Raw genomic sequence first — 18,670 nt, forward strand, 5'->3', positions numbered from 1 at the left:
AGCTCAAGTCGTAACGCTCTAGCGCTATGAAGCTCGCTTTGGCAAAAAGCTGACTAGTGGCAACCAGCAAAAGTGTAAGACTAGCTTTTTGATTGGCTTAGAAAGCGGCTACATTTTTTTTCGTTTTATTACCAGTGCCAAATCTTGGCCTTCCTTGCTTAAGCGAGCTTGGATCGCGAAACAGTTTCGTGGACAGACATTCAATACTTTCCACCCCTGGAAGCTACCAGTGGAGCGATGTGCGCAGGGTGCTCCGGCTAAGCGCCATTGATGCATGCAAAAATAAATAAATAAATAAATAAATAAACGTGTCTTTCCCAGGGAGACCCCTTTGGTGGCGGGAACCAGACCATGATGCTCAGCGGTGTGATGTGCACGGGTTTGGAGAAGAACCTTGCCGACTGCCTACACGATCAGCTGGGCGTAGGCGCCGTCACTTGTCCAGGAGTAGGGGACAATGTCGCCGGCGTCGTCTGCGTGCGGGGTAGGCGTATATGGCGTAGCACATGGCAATTTTCACCAACGAAACACCATGTTGGAGCACCTCTCTCCAGAGATGGGAAATTAACTTTGAGCACACACAGAAGTGTTCGTACTCTCTCCGCATCTAATGCCGATCTTTGTTTGCAACATATGGCGAGGTCGTCTTTAAATAAAATGCGCAGACGTTCATGTTCCGTTTTTCGGCAAGATGCGCCCTACTGTAGTAGGTGTCGTCCCACCGACTAGGTTGCACTGTGTTTTTCTTCCGCTTTCTTGCTCGCCATGCCTATAGGTCAGTGACTAACAGCGCAAACCTATGGAACGTTGTAGGAGAGGCAAGGACGGAGCTGACGACAAACTGTTGAGTGGACCTTTTTAGCGGTACAAGCATCGAGCGACCCTCTTATTTTTTGCGCAGCACTTCCAGTTCACTTCGTGAGACGCCCGGGGACGAAATTCAAAATAAATCAGAAAAAGACAGAAAAACAATAGTACAGTGCACAAATCGTAGGTTTCATTATAGATATGATATCAGAGCATAAGGTTAGTTACAGGTTGAGTTACTGAAGTGTCTGGAATGATTATAATTAATTAGCCATCACTGATTACTGCATACCAAAGACAGAATTGTAGACTTTAGAGACTCGCCACGTGAGCAAGGCTTTGGATAAATTCCTGGGAACCCAGAAGTAGAAAGAGGAAGTAATGACGTCACTAATGAAGTCACACTAAAGAAGGTGGCGTGATATTTAACCAGCTAATTAATGGGAAACAGTTGCCTCCGAGTTTGGTTCGTGCGTTGCGTTCGCCTAAAGATAACCTAAAGAACATCAACGCCGAGGTGCGAGTACCACTAAGAGACACCTCAGTCAACGATTAGGTTCGCCTACTGTTTTTATTGAGTTTGAGATTCTGCGTATACATCCTATATCGCCTACATATCATTATACATTACGCTTCCACAATTCGAAGAATAACCAAAAGTCAGAAAATACATATATAGACGCATCATCCTCTATCGCGGTGGAAAAAAGGACACGGAAACACCCGATAAATAATACTGACGTGGTCACTGATAGATTAAAGGCGCGGTGCGGTGCCGATGACTATCATTCACTGCCATATCTAAAAGGTCTGGTTGTTCTTTCAGCGAAGCATGCAGAGTACGCTCATACTACGCAATTTCATGTAAAAAAAATAATTAGGCAAACGAAGGCCTATACGAAATCGGTAAATCTGCTTTCTGGCTGGGCAGCAGCATGGACATGTACGGTGGTTAAACAGGGTTATTAACCGGTATGAACCTTGTATACCACGGCGTCATATCTACGTCTTACATATATATATATATATATATATATATATATATATATATATATATATATATATATATATATATATATATATATATATACGAGAACAAGGTGAAAGCAGGAGCCAAGGTTTCGACAAGTTGACTTGTCTTCTTCAAGGTGACATATACAAAGACAAGTCCACTTGTCGAAACGTTGGCTCCTGCTTTTACCTTGTTCTCGTTTCGCTCAGCGTTTTGAATTTTCATCTCCAGCCTTCCGCGTGCTTTCCCTTTTATATGTATAGTAATTTGGAAGCAATTGCAAAAGAACACACGCCTATACATTTCTCAAACAGACATATACATGTCTGTTTGATTATTCGTGAAAAGTACGGTACTTGCGCGGCGTAAGTCTCACATAATGACCTCGTGCGCGCATAAATGTAGGAGGAAACAGCAAGTACTACGCTCACGCAAACATAGGTGGTGCTGACTATGCCTACAAAAAATCGGAGAGGCGAATATCAACTAATTTCTCAATCAAGAAAAATAAAAAAAATCATGTTTGGGCAATTGCTCCTGCCTTGAACTCATCTACTGCGACAGCAGGAGGCTCTTCCCAGCAGACACCACTGTCAGCACCATGATCTTCTCAAGAAGGAACTTCTTTGTGATTTCTGATACCGTATCGCCTGCTGTTGCCTCCTAAATACACGCACAGCCATTAACACTTTCAGAGTTGGCGTGGCGCACAAAACACCTGACAATTTGGTGAGCCCTTATTTCGCGCAATGGTTTAGTGGTTAGCGTTTCCGACCTGCACATTGCCGCAGAAGCATCACTTGGATTGCCAGTGGTGGTGAAGAAGACGAACGCTGTCTTTCTTTATATCGCGTGGGAGGGGAGGGAAAGTGAAGATAAAGGTGAAGGAGTTGGCCTCACGACGCGCAACGAAAAGGCCGAGCACAAGAAATCCAGTTGTGAGCTTTCGAGTTACCGAAAAGTTGCGTTTCGAACCACCGGTATACGCAGTACCTGGTTTACGGCGCGAACTTAGAACCATGTGGCGAACCTACTCGCTCGAGTATTTCGACCGAGTTCGTACGTGAACGGGGAAGACTTTGTTGGCGCTGCAGACCAAGCGGACCTGGTGATTGATGAACACGAGTTGGAGCGGTCGGCGTATCTGGAGGACCGGCAGCTGCTGTACCTGCAGTGCGCCATGGAGGAGCACTGCGTCTCCACTTCCGCCTATGCGCTCAAGGCAGACCCCGGTAAGACACCAGCCGTCGACGTCACTCGGTGCGTCGAGGAGTTTAGTTGAAGGCGCTCGGGGGGCCCTCCCGCCGTCAGCGCGCGTAGCGAGATAGCAGGGGCCGCAGCGTGGCCGCTCGCAGCTGCTCCGTCCTCTTAAGCTGTGGTCCGTTTATGACCAATAGAATGCGCGAAGAGCTTACTCCGGACATGTACAAAGGAATTACCTGCGTAACCAACCTCGTGCTGATGTCTTAGCAAGTCACTGCTGCCACAGGAACATAACAGACGCGCTTCTGATTGCAATGACGAACGCGTCATTGAGGCGTGTATATTGCAGAGAAAGCGTAAATTTTATTCAGTATTCGAATGGGTGTTCAATCACAGGACATGACGTGCTTGACTCAGTACAAATGCGTCACAGCGCCCCACTACGGCGAGAGAAGTGCAGTGAATTTCGCCGATGAACGCATCCCGTAACTTCTATCTTCAACGTCAAGTAATATATACACGGACTCACTTTTCAAGATAAGGTCTTTTTGTGGCGACTTCAGATTGATTTGCAGTCAAAGCAGTCAAGTTAAAGGGACTCAGTAGCGGTTGACATCGAAGAAGGAATGACAAGGTATTGAGGGGGAGCCTCTCCCCCCTCCCCAAGTAACAAACGTGGAAACATATGGAAGATTAAACCACATGGTACTTTAATGCACCCAGGGAAGACCCCGTCTTTGATGTATACCGTTGGTGACTCGCCTTTTTTACAAGTGATTGTAGCTGCACAACGCACTTAACGCACCAAACTTCTGAATGTGCTGGCTTGCACGAGGAAAATTCGAAAAGGTAGTTTATGCCGCCTTGCAAAGCATGTGTCCGTGTCCTGTTGGTTCTGACAAATCTGACAAGGACCTGAATAATACAATTCGCAAAGTGAGCAGAGTAGTCAAAGAAAGCTATGGCTTAAAAAAAAACTATTGGTTTCTTGCGACGCTCGATCACGTCTGAAGCGCGAACCAGTACTGCAAGGACACGTCGAAAGCGTTAAAATGCACTACATGAAATACAACCGTTATCTAATTGTCGTTGCTTTATCAAATTTGCAGGCTAATCATAATCACCTACCACCTACTTTTCCCTGTATCTCCCACTTTCCCTTACCCCCGTGAGGAGTAGCAGGCTAGAGACACGCTTTCCGGGTTGACCTCTCCTCCTTTCTCTTCATTAAGCTCTATTCCTCCTCCTACTCAGTTCTTTGTTGTCCTCTTCCTCAAGCTCTTTTTCTCTGGGACACCTCTCCTATTTATTGCGGCCAGCTGACGAAAATTAATAAATGTTTGCGGCTGTTGTATTCGAAAAAGAACGTGCAGTCTTTAAGGTCACCTTACCTCACAAATTGATTTGTTACGAGCGTGCTTATAGCATATTAGACCGGTCCTTTCAGGGCACTCTCGGTTCAGCGATAAAGCGGTCTTGTAATGCAGCCGCAATGATTGCACGCTTTTCTTTTCAATGATAACGGTAAACTGCCGGTCATGTTTTGGCAATGCCTGCTGTATGTTCGCCGATACATTTTATTGTTCTCTAAATTTCCTTCTCATGGTTAGGATCCCTTGTGAATAAGTGGCCAAGATAAACGTAGTCTTACACAGATTCTAGAAGCTGACTGCCAATCACAAATTCTCATTCACAATAATTGCATTCTACCGGTTCTTGCATATGAGGCTGAAACTTGGAGGTTAGCAAAGAAGCATAAGAAGTTAAAGACCGCGCAACAAGTGGCGCAACGAAAAACGTTAAGCGTAACGTTAAGATACAAGAAGACAGCGGTGTGGATTAAAGGGCTAATGAGGGTACCCAATATTATAGTTGAAATTAGGAACAAGAAATGGAGCTGGGTAGGCCATAATACGAATAGGACCAATGGTCTACTGAGTTATTGAATATGGGCCAAGAGAAGGTAAGAGCAGTTGAGGACAACAGAGATCTACGTGGAGCGATGAAATTGGGAAAATTTCTGGCATGAAAAGGGGTTTCCTGGCCCAAGAGAGGATTAACATAGGGATCGCTAGGAGAGGCCTTCGTATTGCAGTGGACATAGATAGAGTGGCGATAATTACGGTGATGATGATAGTAATGATGGTGGACGACGCCACTAATCGTTACTGAAAGCCTAAGCGGGCAACAGGGGCTATAATGAAGCCATGCTGCAGAAAGTTTACACCCTTTGGGGCCGTATCTCGTCCCCAAACAATTAACGTCATCTACCTTTCTTGCGTTTGCTTTTGTCAACGCTGCGCGACCGGTACTTCCAGATCACGAATGGCATTCGCGTTTTCAGCGTAACACGGCCTTCGTCACAGGAAAGTAGCCAGCGGAGAGTTTTGAAGAAACGAAACGCAAGCAAGACAGATGACGATTGTTGTTAAGGGACAAGGTACATCCCGGAGGGGGCAAACCTTTTTTTTTTTACAACGCCGCTTATCGCCTATCCGACACCACTCTTATTTGCATAACACAGCTTCAAAAGAGGCTTTCAAGACTAACCTAGCATATGCCATTACTATCATTGTGTCTCCTCATCATGTCTTTCTCTCTGTAGAGCAAGTAGCTACGTTCCATGCGAGCGTTGTTATCCTACGTGGTCGTGTCTTCAAACCACTGTCACGATGCAGGTTGGTTGTACGAGAGTCGGCGCCTGCTTCGCTTCACGGCACGCGTGGCAAACGTGGGCAACGCCGAGTTCATGCCGTTCCTGCCGAAGCACGCCTGGGTCTGGCACTCCTGCCACATGTGAGCTGCACTTTGCCTATTCTGTGTCCCATCGTCATTGGTCACTCTCACTGAGGCAGACGCATGATTAGCGTCTGGCAGGTACCGTTCACGTCGTGATATAGGCTGGCGAACATGACAAAAAAGCTACGAAGAAGTGCTTAGATGTGTGTTCTGGTGCTTCACCCTTATTTCCTTTCTACATTGGCCTGGGCCTCTATTTGTTAACTTTATTTCTTTTTTATTTACGTACGTGTATATTCAAAGTTATTAGGTTTGGGCTAGCCAAATGGCCGCTCCTCTACAGAGCGAGAGAGCAAATGGTGAATGAAAGGCAGACAGGTTAACCAGGACTGAGCCCGGTTGGCTACTCTACACTGGGGAAAGGAAAATGGGGAGGTAAGGATTAAAAGAAGACAAGAAAGTCCACTGCGGAAATCGATCGGTCCCTCAGTCCGGATCATAGACGGTGACTCAATCAGGTAGCTTCCAAATACCGCAGCAGCGCTTTTGTGGCCTTTTGTATCTGCGATAAGCGAGGCCATGGTCCCAAGGCCGTGTTCAAGGTTAACGGTTTTCTCTCTAACGGATTTAGAGATTTGCAGAGGTCATTTCTTTCATTTTCAAAAGATGGGCAGTAGCACGGTAGATGTTCTATAGTCTCCTCGACACCGCAGACATTGCACTCGGCGCTATCAGCCATTCCATTCAAACACGTATATGCATTGGTGAATGCGACACCGAAGTGTAAGCAGCACAGCATTCTTTTCTCATTTCGCGGGAGCCCAGCTATCAGCCGCAGTTGCATAGATTGATCGAGGGAATGCATTCAATGTTGAGTGAATTCAGGTGTACCACTTCTCTAATGTGATACGGTGCGCCAGCCTGCTTAAGTGTTGGGCTGCGTCAGTCCCCCATAAAGGTACAGAACCAAGGGTTGCTCCTTCGTGTGCTTTCCTAGCAGCTTCGTCAGCGAGGTCGTTACCGGAGATACCGAAACAGCCCGGCAGCCACTGAAACACGACGTCGTGTCCTTTCTCGATCATATGGTCCAACCAGGGGGGTGAATCTCCGCATGGCTGCCATTGGCTGTTTTCGAGCAGACGCTCTTTCGACGCTAACGCCAAGGTCCCCTTCAGTTGCGGCCCTAAACGCTGGGCGACGCAGCAGCAAAATGGCGGCGCACACGATTGTTTACGTTGTCATGGCAGCAGGAACAGCAGGCACGCAGCGTCTCCTCTCCCAAACGTTTTTTGTTTTTGTTTTTATTATGCCGACCAACACCACCTAGATAACACAAGGCCTTTTCACTCCGATCCATGATGTCATGCTACCTGGCCCGACTGCCACAGAATCTAATGGGGACGCTCCCGACTATGCAACAGTGATTTTGACGTCACCGCTTTCAGCACGCCAGCCTTGTCAATGGAAATTTGGGGCCAGGTAGCGTGACGTCATGTTTCTGTTTCATGACAGTCACACATAACGAAACAGGCCTTGTGCCGACCCGCTCCGCTCACTTTCCCCCTTTCCCCCATGCCGCGCGCGGCGCTTACTTTTTTTTTGTTTTACCTGTTCGCGGAGCGTTTTTTTTATCGCGCACGTGCTACGGCGCACCACGCGCCGTGGGCTATGCGTTGGCACGCACGCAGTCTTGCCCATGCTTATATTATACCAGCCTGTGCCGGCACATAAAAAAAATTCAGCTTCCAACACAACAGATCTTTGGTCTCGCTTTATTGACTTCGTTTCCGAAAACAGATTTTTCTTATCACGTGGTGGTGATACACGCTCAAAAAATGAGCAAAAAAGAAAGCTGCATCACATATACAGGAGTTCTAAATACAAAAGTTCACAGACGGTAAAATAACAAAAGAAAGCACTAGAAAAAGCGAAGGCCGTTTCATGAACACACACATAAAAAAACTAGATTTTTATATAACTCCCTCAAGACCGAAATGTAGACGAGCTTCTGATATATGCACGAAGATATTGCATAAAACTGGACGACATGCATGGCATAGTCGTGACAACTATAAAAAGAGAAAGCTCACTGGTAATAGCAAAAACAATGACGCGAAAAATACCTAAAAAATAGACAAAAATGCTAGCCTTGTTTGATTGAGAGCCATACAAAAGAACTTACTTATAAACCTGCACGAAAGTATATGAAATGCGTGACATGTTCATTACTGCTGAACAAATTGAAAAAGACATGGCAGAACAAAAATAACATTGTACTAAAAACTGAAACACACATTATCACATTATTTTTCACTTGGCCACAACTTTAGTAACGGTGGCAAGGGGAACAGAAAGTAGTCCGCTTTTGCAGCAGCACATAGAAAACATTCGCAGAAAGGCTTATTCCTCAAATAAAGACCAGGTAAAATAAGCCAACAACATGACTTTTCTTTCGACCCGAATGCAATGCTTAGCAGTAAAATTAGGTCGCTTAAGGCACCAAGTCGTACCTACTGGGCACTCTTTGTATAATAAACACGAACTGCAAAAATCTGCATATAGGACACTTGCAATGCTCATGCTTTCCAAAAGAAAAAAAAGCGTATCATGCCTACACATGAAGATTGTTCGCACGGTTCTCCCATCGGCGATTACTGAGATAGTACACAAACACGAACAGTAATTTTTCAGCTGTTAGTACTTTTGCAGAACGTAACACACAGAAAAAGCACTGAGGGCGGTATGGAAAGCTGGGCAAGTTACTGAAGTTGCAGAATGAGACTTGGCACAGAAAAACACAAGTCATAGACCAGGTGTCAATGAGGAGGAACATCTATTTGTCAGCTTTCTCAACTGGGAAGAGGCAAGTGTAGCACAATCAAGGCGCAACGACGTCCGGAGTCTCAAGGAGCACACACATGGATGGGGCTGTGTTCGTGCACATGCGCCTACTGATGTCCTTGGGTCTGAGCGATCACCTGTTATCTTTAGGCACCCGGAAAGACCTTGCAGTGCTTGTTTTTGAGGTATTTGTGCACCACTACACGATGCACGAGAGGTACGAGTCGTGAAACTGGTCGCGGAGCACAAGACACAGCTACCGAGGACCACGAAACTGACGAAACTACCCACGCCGGCCAACGCACAGCAGCGCACGCTTAGCGATAACATCAGATAACGAAACATGAAACGTCATGCAGTGGGCTGAGCTGGCGCCGGGCCGGCGGGGCCGCACGGCGCGCGCGCGCGGTGACAGTCGAAGGTGAGGGTGTTGCGAGGGAGTAACGAGAGAGGGCGATTGGAGAGGAATTGGGGGGGGGGAAGGGCTCGGCCACCTGGATCGGCCGGCGTGCGCACGACGAACTACGAGGCCATGCAAGGAAAACGGATTTTCGGGTTCGCCCAATGCAGAGATGGCGCCAATGGTTTCGGTGGCAGAGGTACTGCCACCGAAACCGGGGAGTTTCCCCCAACTGGCCCGACCGCCGCCGATTTCAACTTATCTCCGTTCGACTACGTAATCACGGGCTGTCCAGTCCTACTGGTATCCAACGCTGTGACGTCAGCACCTGCGACTATAAGAGCAGCACCGCTGGCCGCTTTCTTCAGTGTGCAAGGTGACAGCAACGCCGCAACCATGCTTAGACAATTCTGCTCTTTGTGCAGGTATGTCACTTTAATAATGCTTACTGCATTCGATCTGACGACCCTTTTTGTTGCTGCTGCCTTGCCCACGATGCTGCAGTTCCTGTTTTGCGTACATTTCGAAAGAGCTTGTGCATCTTGTTAGCAGCCTTTTGTTGAGTGGTGATGTTGAGACGAATCCGGGGCCTCCCAGAAAGAACCCTCAAGCCAACACACAGAGCTTAACTCGCACTCCGGATGCATCCCTACCCTCGATAGGTCGCCAGCAGTGGTTGCTGACACTCACAACGTTGATGATATGTTTGCTCAGCTCCTCTCTGGCCAGAACCGAATTGCGCAAGATATTGCTAATCAACTTCCGTTGACTTCCGTTTCAAGGCCTTTGAAAGCCGTCCAGCTACACTAATATCTTCATTGTCGGCTTCTGGATCTGTGTCTGATGACGTGCAAAGTAAAATTCTGGCATTAACAGCCACTAGTGAACAGGCTTGTCACGCAGAATGGTGAATTGGAAGCATGTCTCCGTCAAAACAACTTCAAGGCTGTTTCTTCACTTCTCTAGGACTTAGGCAATCGCATGACCGCAGCGGATAACGCCCCTGCGGTCAATAACCTGTGCACCAAACTACAGGCAAAGGTGGCTTTGCTTTCGACAACTGTGACACAGCTACATTCCAAGAATGATGAACTAGAGAACAGGTCCCGTCGCAACAATATAATTCGACACGGTCTTGATGAACTGACTGGCGAAACTCGCGAAACATTATTAGCTAATGTTTCACGGCTTTTTTCTAAGACACTGATGATGAAATGTCCATCCATTTAACGGTGTCACAGGATTGGTCGGCCTCGGGAAGGCCACCGGCGCCCGGTAATAATGAAGATCTTAAGTTTCCAGGAAAAGCTTCAGATCTTCAAAAATGCCCCTACGCTAGTAAATTCCGACCTGCGCTTCACCGATGACCTGTCTGCAAATGTGAGATCTGTTCGCAAAGAGCTCTGGGAGGCCTCCGCTCCATTTCGCGACAAAGGTATTGTAAAATTGCGCTATGATCATGTTTTTATTAACGAGATTCGCTATCACTGGGATCACGCGTCTAACTCAATGGTGAAATCTTCGAGTAATTCTTTTCGCTCCTCAACTGTGCCGTTAGTTAACAACTGTGCCGATGCCAGCAGTCATAGTGTATCACCATCATCGCATCTTTGACCAACTCCCACATCGCTTGATTGCCTTCGTTTACTCAATCTTAATGCACGAAGTATCACCAATAAATTCCTTGCCTTCTTATCTCTTCACTCGTACTGTCCTCACGTTGTTGCTATCACGGAAACGCGGCTACGCAATGAGATTTTTGACTCGAAATTCACTCCACCAGACTATATCGCAATTCGGACGGACAGAAAGAACAGCAAAGGGGGTGGCGTCACCCTTTTGCTTCAGTCTGATCCTACGTTTTCCGTTCTTCCAGCTCCTCTTGGTACGGAGTCGGCCTGGTGCAAACTTTACTTGGAAAAAATGGATTTTGTAATGGGCGCTTTCTACCGCCCCCCGGGAACAACGGTGGAGTCGCTTCAAGCAATCGAAACGTTCATGCACATGGACAACCTAGGTCCTTCCAACTTTATTTGTCTGGGTGATTTCAATTCACCGGGCATTCATTGGCCCCCTGTATCGACGTGCGCTCATTGTGGCACTTTCGATAAAGAACTTCTAAATTTTAGCCTGAATTTGGGGCTCACTCAGATCATTTGCGAGCCTACCAGGCAGAATTCTCTTTTGGACTTGGTCGTTTTTAGCTCGAACCTCGCCGCAAATGATTACACTTGTGAAGTCGTAGAAAGCATTTCTGATCATAAGGCTGTTTTTGTTTCCCTTCCGTGCATTGTTCCTAAACCATCCTTCGTTCTTACTGCATTTCGCGATTTCAATCACACTGACGACAACTCTATTCTAGATACATTGGCTGATGCCTTCGACACCTTTGAAACACTCAGTATATCAAGTGACGTGAATATTCTCGTGACATATTTTGGAAATATTGTCATTTCATGTATTCAACACTTCATTCCCATCAAAACAAAAAAGAAAAATACTAAAATCCCTTGGGTGAACAGAGATATACTACATCTTTCACGTCGTGTTCGTAGGCTTAGACGATTGAAGGACTCCCATAACCCCGTACACACTGCTTGGTTTTCTAAGGCGAAGGAGGATCTTCGTACCAAAACCAAATCAGCTAAAGATTTTTTTATAGCGTGCAGCTACCGCTTCTGTTGAAAAGTAACCCGCATAATATCTGGGGATCCATTTTTCCTCGTGGCAGCTCTTGTACATCTTTATGTGTGAACAACGAAATGAATAGGGATTCATTATTAATCTCCAACGCCTTCAACGCGTACTTTAAGTCCGTTTTTACTTGCGATAATCATATTGTTCCTCTTTTTCCAAACGTTCATCCAACTTGCCCCATTAATATCTTAGTTAGCACAGAAGGTGTCTTAAACCCCATACTAAATCGTGATACAAAGAAAAGTGAAGGGCCTGATGGAATCCCTAATTTGTTTCTCGTTCGGTATGCCTTATGGATTTTACGATACTTTACTCTTATCTTCAATAAATCACTAACTTCCGGCATAGTACCTTCATTATGGAAGGTGACTAAGGTGCTTTCGTTACATAAGTCAGGTAGTAAGCAGCATCTTTCTAACTACCGGCCAATATCTTTAACCCCATATTCATGCAAATAACTAGAGCATATCATATACAAAAACATTATGGAATTCTTTGAATCAAATAACATCCTCTCTAATGTACAGCATGGATTCAGACGCGGTTTTAGCACCATAACACAACTTGACGAGTTCACGCATGACATAGCTTCTAACCTGGATAAGGGATTTCAAATTGACGCTATATTCACAGATTTTTCCAAAGCTTTCGATACCGTACTTCACTCAAAACTACTGTCCAAACTAAATGCCATTCTTAACAACCCTCAATTAGTGAACTGGATAGAGAGTTTTTTGTCTCATCGCTCTCAATTCGTAAGCTTTAACTCGATCAATTCCTCGGTGGAGGATGTTTCATCAGGCGTCCCTCAAGGATCGGTCCTCGGTCCTCTACTTTTCTTACTATTGACACGTGTACTTATCTTTATCGGGCGACCACGTTTAGCCGCCTAACAAATGTTATCGTGCAGCGCAGGACGCGCCTGCATGTAAAAGACGTTTCTGGAATGTTATCGATGGTTCCCTCCACTGTCTTTCACTGCCACATGTGTAATCTGATTGCATGTATGCGCGAGGCGAATAGTGTAGAACTTTGTGGAAGGCACGCGGGTCCCATCGGTTAATCTGGAACATTCCACGACTGATCTATAAAAGCCGACGCGCTTGACCCGCTGATCAGATTTCCGACGATCGCCGACCATGTTCGTCGCTATCGTTGTGCTATAAGTGTAGCCTGTTTTTTTGGGCACAGGTTCGCCCAATAAAAGCTAGCTTTGTATTCCACCGTATTGCTGCTTTCTTCACCGTCACTACACCGTGACATCTGGTGGAGGTGCTTGTGCTTTCATGTACCGAACGCCCTCGCAAAGCCGCGATCCAAGCCCGAAGCCCGAGGACAGAACCAACATCGCCCAAGACCAGCGTGCTAGCCGCAGACTGCAAGGACTGCCCCCAGAACACGGACTTCTACCTGAGACGACAAAGAAGATCGTGGTCAAGACAACCCCAATGGCTGCCCCAGCGTCCCCCGTTATCTTACAACAACCTCGGGACCCGCCAACCTTCCATGGAGCAGCGACTGAAGACTCGGAATCATGGCTGGAGACCTACTAACGAATCGCGACATTCAACAACTGGGACTCCGACGGCAAGCTGCGGCATGTCTACTTCGCCTTAGAAGACGCCGCCAGAACGTGGTTTGAGAACAGGGAGTCGACCAGCTACCAAACGAGAACGTTGCCATTTTAACGGAAGAAATGAGCCGTTTGTTCCGCCACGCCGACCCAGATATGGCCGAGGAGAAGAAAGTCCGCCTACTGATGCGTGGTGTGAAGGAAGAACTTTTCGGCGCAATGGTACGAAGCCCACCGGCGACCGTAGCAGAGTTCCTTCGCGAGGCCACCGGCATTGAGAAGACACTCGAAATGCGGAACCGGCAATTCAACCACCGCACGAACTCTACAAGCTATGCAGGAATTCAATCGCTGGCCACCGACGATCTGCGCGAGACTATCAGAGCGATCGTACGGGAAGAGCTGCAGAAGATGTGCCCCAGGTCGCAGCCTCAAGTAGCCTCAATAGCCGAAATCGTCAAAGATGAGCTTGAGCGATTCCTTGGAGTTCCTGAGATGCAACCAGAATCACCGCGGCCCCAGCCGGAAGCGATGACCTACGCCGCCGTCGCCCGCCGCCAAGGCCCCCCTGCACAACTGCGCCAGGGACCTCTAACGCCACAATTCCATCGTCCACCGCCGCCGCCGCCAGCATGCCCACCCGTCGCCCAGCGCCGCTACGCGAGGAAGACGGACATTTGGCGCGCTCCTGACCACCGCCCACTCTGCTACCACTGCGGAGAAGCTGGTCACGTCTACCGCCGATGCCCATACCGGGAAATGGGACTGCGAGGGTTCGCCGTTAATGCGCCGCGACCACAGCTTGGTGAACGACCTCGCGATATCGCCCACTACCTCGCCGCCACTCAGTGGAGCGATCGACGACCATCCCGTTCGCCGTCACCAGGTCACTACCTGTCACCGCAGCGCCGACCATACACTGGTCCAGCTCGGGGCCGCTCTGCGAGCCCATATCCGGAAAACTAAAAGCAGCAACCGATGGAGGTGCGGTTGCTGTTCGTCGAACTGACGAAGATCCTTCGCCGCCGACGAAGACGCCGAAGAAACTACCTCGACGACATAACGACACGCCGCCGTCCCGACGAAGTCTGGAAGTAAAGAATACGACGACGAAAGACAACCTGACGACGCGACGTTCCAGCTTCAGTTTAACACGACGCAGCCGCGATCCGACGCCAAGACCTAACTGCAACGCCAGACAAAGGACAACCGACCTCGACGTGCTTCTCGACGGCCACGCAGTTACCGCCTTAGTGGACACAGGGGCTGATTACTCCGTAATGAGTGGATACATCGCCGCCCATTTGAAGAAAGTTAAAACTGCATGGGAAGGCCCTCAAATTCGAACCGCTGGAGGACACCTGATTACGCCGACTGGAATCTGCATGGCAAGGATAACCATTCATGACCGGATTTACCCTGCCACCTTCGTTATCCTCTAACAATGTTCTCGAGTCGTCATTCTCGGTATGGACTTCCTGGACCAACACGGTGCACTCATCGACCTGAAGTCGAAGTCAATAACGCTGTCGGAAGATAAAGCGATACCGCCGGAGAGCCCTCGTAGTCACCACGCCTTGAGGAGCTCGAAGACCAAGTGAGCATCCCGCCCCGCTCCAGCATTGTTATTTCGGTCGGCACCGAAATACCCGCTGACGTAGAAGGTATCATCGAAGGCGACCAACGTCTCCTGCTAGACCGTGAAATTTGCGTCGCTAGAGGGATCTCTCGACTGCACGGAGGAAACACGAAAGTGTTGCTGACAAACTTCAGCCAGGAGTTCAAGCACATCAACAAGGCCACGACGATCGCATACATCGAGGAATTTCACGAAACCAGCGATGCGTTTGTCCTCTCGGATTCTGTCGCATCTACCCCGATGACCGTAGTTCCCAAGCCAGACTTCGACATAAATCCAAGTCTACCCGTGATTAAGAAGCAACAGCTCAGCAGTCTGCTTCGACGATACAAAGACTGCTTTTCGACGTCATCGAGGATTCGACAAACCCCAGTCGCAAAACATCGCATAATAACCGAAGAGTGCGCTCGACCAAGGTTGACCACTCAACCTTGGTCGACCACTCCGCCAGAGCCCTTACCGAGTTTCGACGCGAGAACGCGAAGCTATAAGACACCAAGTCGACGAAATGCTGCGCGACGACATCATCCAGCCGTCGAAAAGCCCGTGGGCGTCTCCAGTTGTTTTAGTGAAGAAAAAGGACGGAACTCTACGTTTCTGCGTCGATTATCGTCGATTGAACAAAATCACGAAGAAAGACGTATACCCCCTACCACGGATAGACGACGCATTAGATCGGCTCTGCAACGCAAAATACTTCTCGTGGATGGATCTCAAGTCTGGCTACTGGCAAATAGAAGTCGACGAGAGAGATCGCGAAAAGACCGCCTTCATCACGCCAGACGGCCTCTACGAGTTCAAGGTCATGCCATTCGGACTCTGCTCGGCGCCTGCAACTTTCCAGCGCGTCATGGACACAGTATTAGCAGGATTGAAGTGGCAGACCTGTCTCGTTTACTTGGATGACGTCGTCGTCTTCGCCGGAAATTTCGACGATCACCTCAAGCGGCTTGCGACAGTACTAGAAGCCATCAAGTCGTCAGGGCTTACTCTGAAGCCGGAAAAATGCCGCTTCGCTTACGATGAGCTTCTGTTCCTAGGCCACGTAATCAGCAAATCTGGTGTCCGTCCAGACCCACAAAAGACAGCTGCAGTCGCACAGTTCCCGCAACCCATCAACAAGAAGGCAGTTCGTAGATTCCTTGGCATGTGTGCCTACTACAGGCGCTTTGTCAAGGACTTTTCACGCATCGCCGAGCCGTTGACACGTCTAACTAAATGTGATGTTGAGTTCAAGTGGGAAACGCCGCAGGCCGACGCATTTGAAGAACTCAAACGACGCATGCAGTCGCCGCCGGTACTAGCGCACTTCGACGAGTACGCCGATACAGAAATCCATACTGACGCCAGTAGCCTAGGCCTCGGTGCTGTTCTAGCCCAGAGGAGAAACGGAGTCGAACAGGTGATAGCTTACGCTAGCCGGTCGCTGTCAAAAGCGGAAGGCAACTATTCTACGACCGAAAAGGAATGCCTCGCCATCGTTTGGGCTACAGCTAAATTTCGCCCTTATCTTTATGGCAGGCCATTCAAAGTCGTCAGTGACCATCACGCGTTGTGTTGGCTAGAGAATATAAAGGATCCTTCAGGACGACTCGCGCGGTGGAGCCTCAGACTACAAGAATACGACATCACTGTCACCTACAAATCCGGACGAAAACACTCCCATGCCGATTGCCTATCACGCGCCCCCATTGACCCGCCGCCGCAAGACGACGAGAATGACGACGCCTTCCTTGGAATGATAAGCGTGGAAGACTTCTCTGCACAGCAACGGGCAGACGCAGAGCTAAAAGGCCTCGTCAAATATTTGGAAGGGCACACCGACGTTGTCCCCAGGGCATTTAAGCGTGGATTATCTTCCTTCACGCTTCAAAACAATCTACTCGTGAAGAAGAACTTCTCACCAGTCCGCGCCAACTACCTTCTTGTTGTCCCGTCAGGACTTCGTCCAGAAGTATTGCACGCCCTACATGACGATCCGACCGCTGGACACCTCGGTTTTTCGCGGACACTATCGAGGATACAAGAAAGTATTATTGGCCGCGCCTGACCGCCGACGTCGCCCGTTATGTCAGAACATGCCGAGACTGTCAGCGACGCAAGACACCGTCGAAAAGGCCAGCCGGATTACTACAGCCAATCGAGCCTCCTTGCCGACCATTCCAGCAGATCGGGATGGACTTGCTGGGACCCTTTCCGACGTCAACAACTGGAAATAAGTGTATCGTCGTGGCGACAGACTACCTCACCCGCTTCGCTGAAACTAAAGCACTGCCGAAAGGTAGCGCAGCCGAAGTGGCGAAATTCTTTGTCGAAAACATCCTGCTTCGACATGGCGCCCCAGAAGTCCTCATCACCGACAGAGGAACGGCCTTTACAGCGGAGCTCACCCAAGCCATTCTGAAATACAGTCAGACAAGGCACAGGAGGACAACGGCCTACCACCCGCAGACGAATGGTCTTACGGAGCGGCTGAATAAGACCCTCGCCGACATGCTAGCTATGTACGTCGACGTCGAACACAAGACCTGGGATGCCGTCCTGCCGTACGTAACATTCGCTTAGAACACGGCGGTGCAAGAAACAACACAGATCACGCCGTTTAAGCTGGTTTACGGCAGAAACCCGACGACGACGCTCGACGCCATGCTGCCCCACGTCACTGACGAAGAGAATGTTGACGTCGCTAGCTATCTCCAGCGCGCCGAAGAAGCCCGACAGCTCGCCCGCCTACGGATCAAGAACCAACAGAGGACAGACAGCCGACACTACAACCTCCGACGACGTTTTGTTGAGTACCAGCCCGGCGACCGTGTTTGGGTTTGGACACCGATACGCCGATGAGGACTGAGTGAGAAACTACTGCGACGCTATTTCGGACCCTACAAGGTCATCCGACGTATTGGCGCACTGGACTATGAGGTTGCGCCAGACGGCATTTCGCTTTCACAGCGGCGCCGCGCACGACCTGAAGTGGTCCACGTGGTGCGTCTTAAACCGTTTTACGAACTCTAACGAACTTTCCTTATTTTGTTGTTTTCTTTGCTACAAGTGATTATTTATTACTTTCGTTTGTTTGCAGCATCGGGTCGATGCTTTTTAAGAGGGGGGTAATCCCACGTGTACTTATCTTTATCGGGCGACCACGTTTAGACGCCTAACAAATGTTATCGGGCAGCGCAGGATGCGCCTGCATGTAAAAGAAGTTTCTGGAATGTTATCGATGGTTCCCTCCACTGTCTTTCACTGCCACATGTGTAATCTGATTGCATGTATGCGCGACGCGAATAGTGTAGAACTTTGTGGAAGGCACGCGGGTCCCATCGGTTAATCTGGAACATTCCACGACTGATCTATAAAAGCCGACGCGCTTGACCCGCTGATCAGATTTCCGACGATCGCCGACCATGTTCGTTGCTATCGTTGTGCTATAAGTGTAGCCTGTTTTTGTGGGCACAGGTTCGCCCAATAAAAGCTAGTTTTGTATTCCACCGTATTGCTGCTTTCTTCACCGTCACTACACCGTGACACTATATATTAATGATTTACCACGCGAGATATCATCTAAAATCAGAATGTACGCAGACGACTGCGTATTGTATGACATCAATTCATCTGCCTCTGAGCGTGTTCGCCTTAGTGAATCATTCGTCAGATTTTCCAAAGGGCGTGAAGCATGACAAATAAATATTAACCCCCGTAAGACTGCCGCTATGTCCTTCTCTAATAAAGCTAGCCCGTTCTTTTTCAGCTATGAAT

General features: G+C 48.5%; 1 protein-coding gene across 1 annotated transcript in view; it reads left to right on the forward strand.

The window, feature by feature from the left end:
- The window catches only part of Loxl2 (Lysyl oxidase-like 2), a 158,625-nt gene that overhangs the window by 108,242 nt on the left and 31,713 nt on the right, over nt 1–18,670 (forward strand). The window contains exons 5-7 of the mRNA XM_065438715.2: nt 322–484; nt 2,914–3,051; nt 5,701–5,818. Of these exons, the coding sequence (XP_065294787.1) occupies nt 322–484; nt 2,914–3,051; nt 5,701–5,818 (419 nt within the window). The remainder of the gene's footprint in view (nt 1–321; nt 485–2,913; nt 3,052–5,700; nt 5,819–18,670) is intronic.

Source organism: Dermacentor albipictus, unplaced genomic scaffold (genome assembly GCF_038994185.2).
Source record: "Dermacentor albipictus isolate Rhodes 1998 colony unplaced genomic scaffold, USDA_Dalb.pri_finalv2 scaffold_14, whole genome shotgun sequence".
NCBI lineage: Eukaryota > Metazoa > Arthropoda > Arachnida > Ixodida > Ixodidae > Dermacentor > Dermacentor albipictus.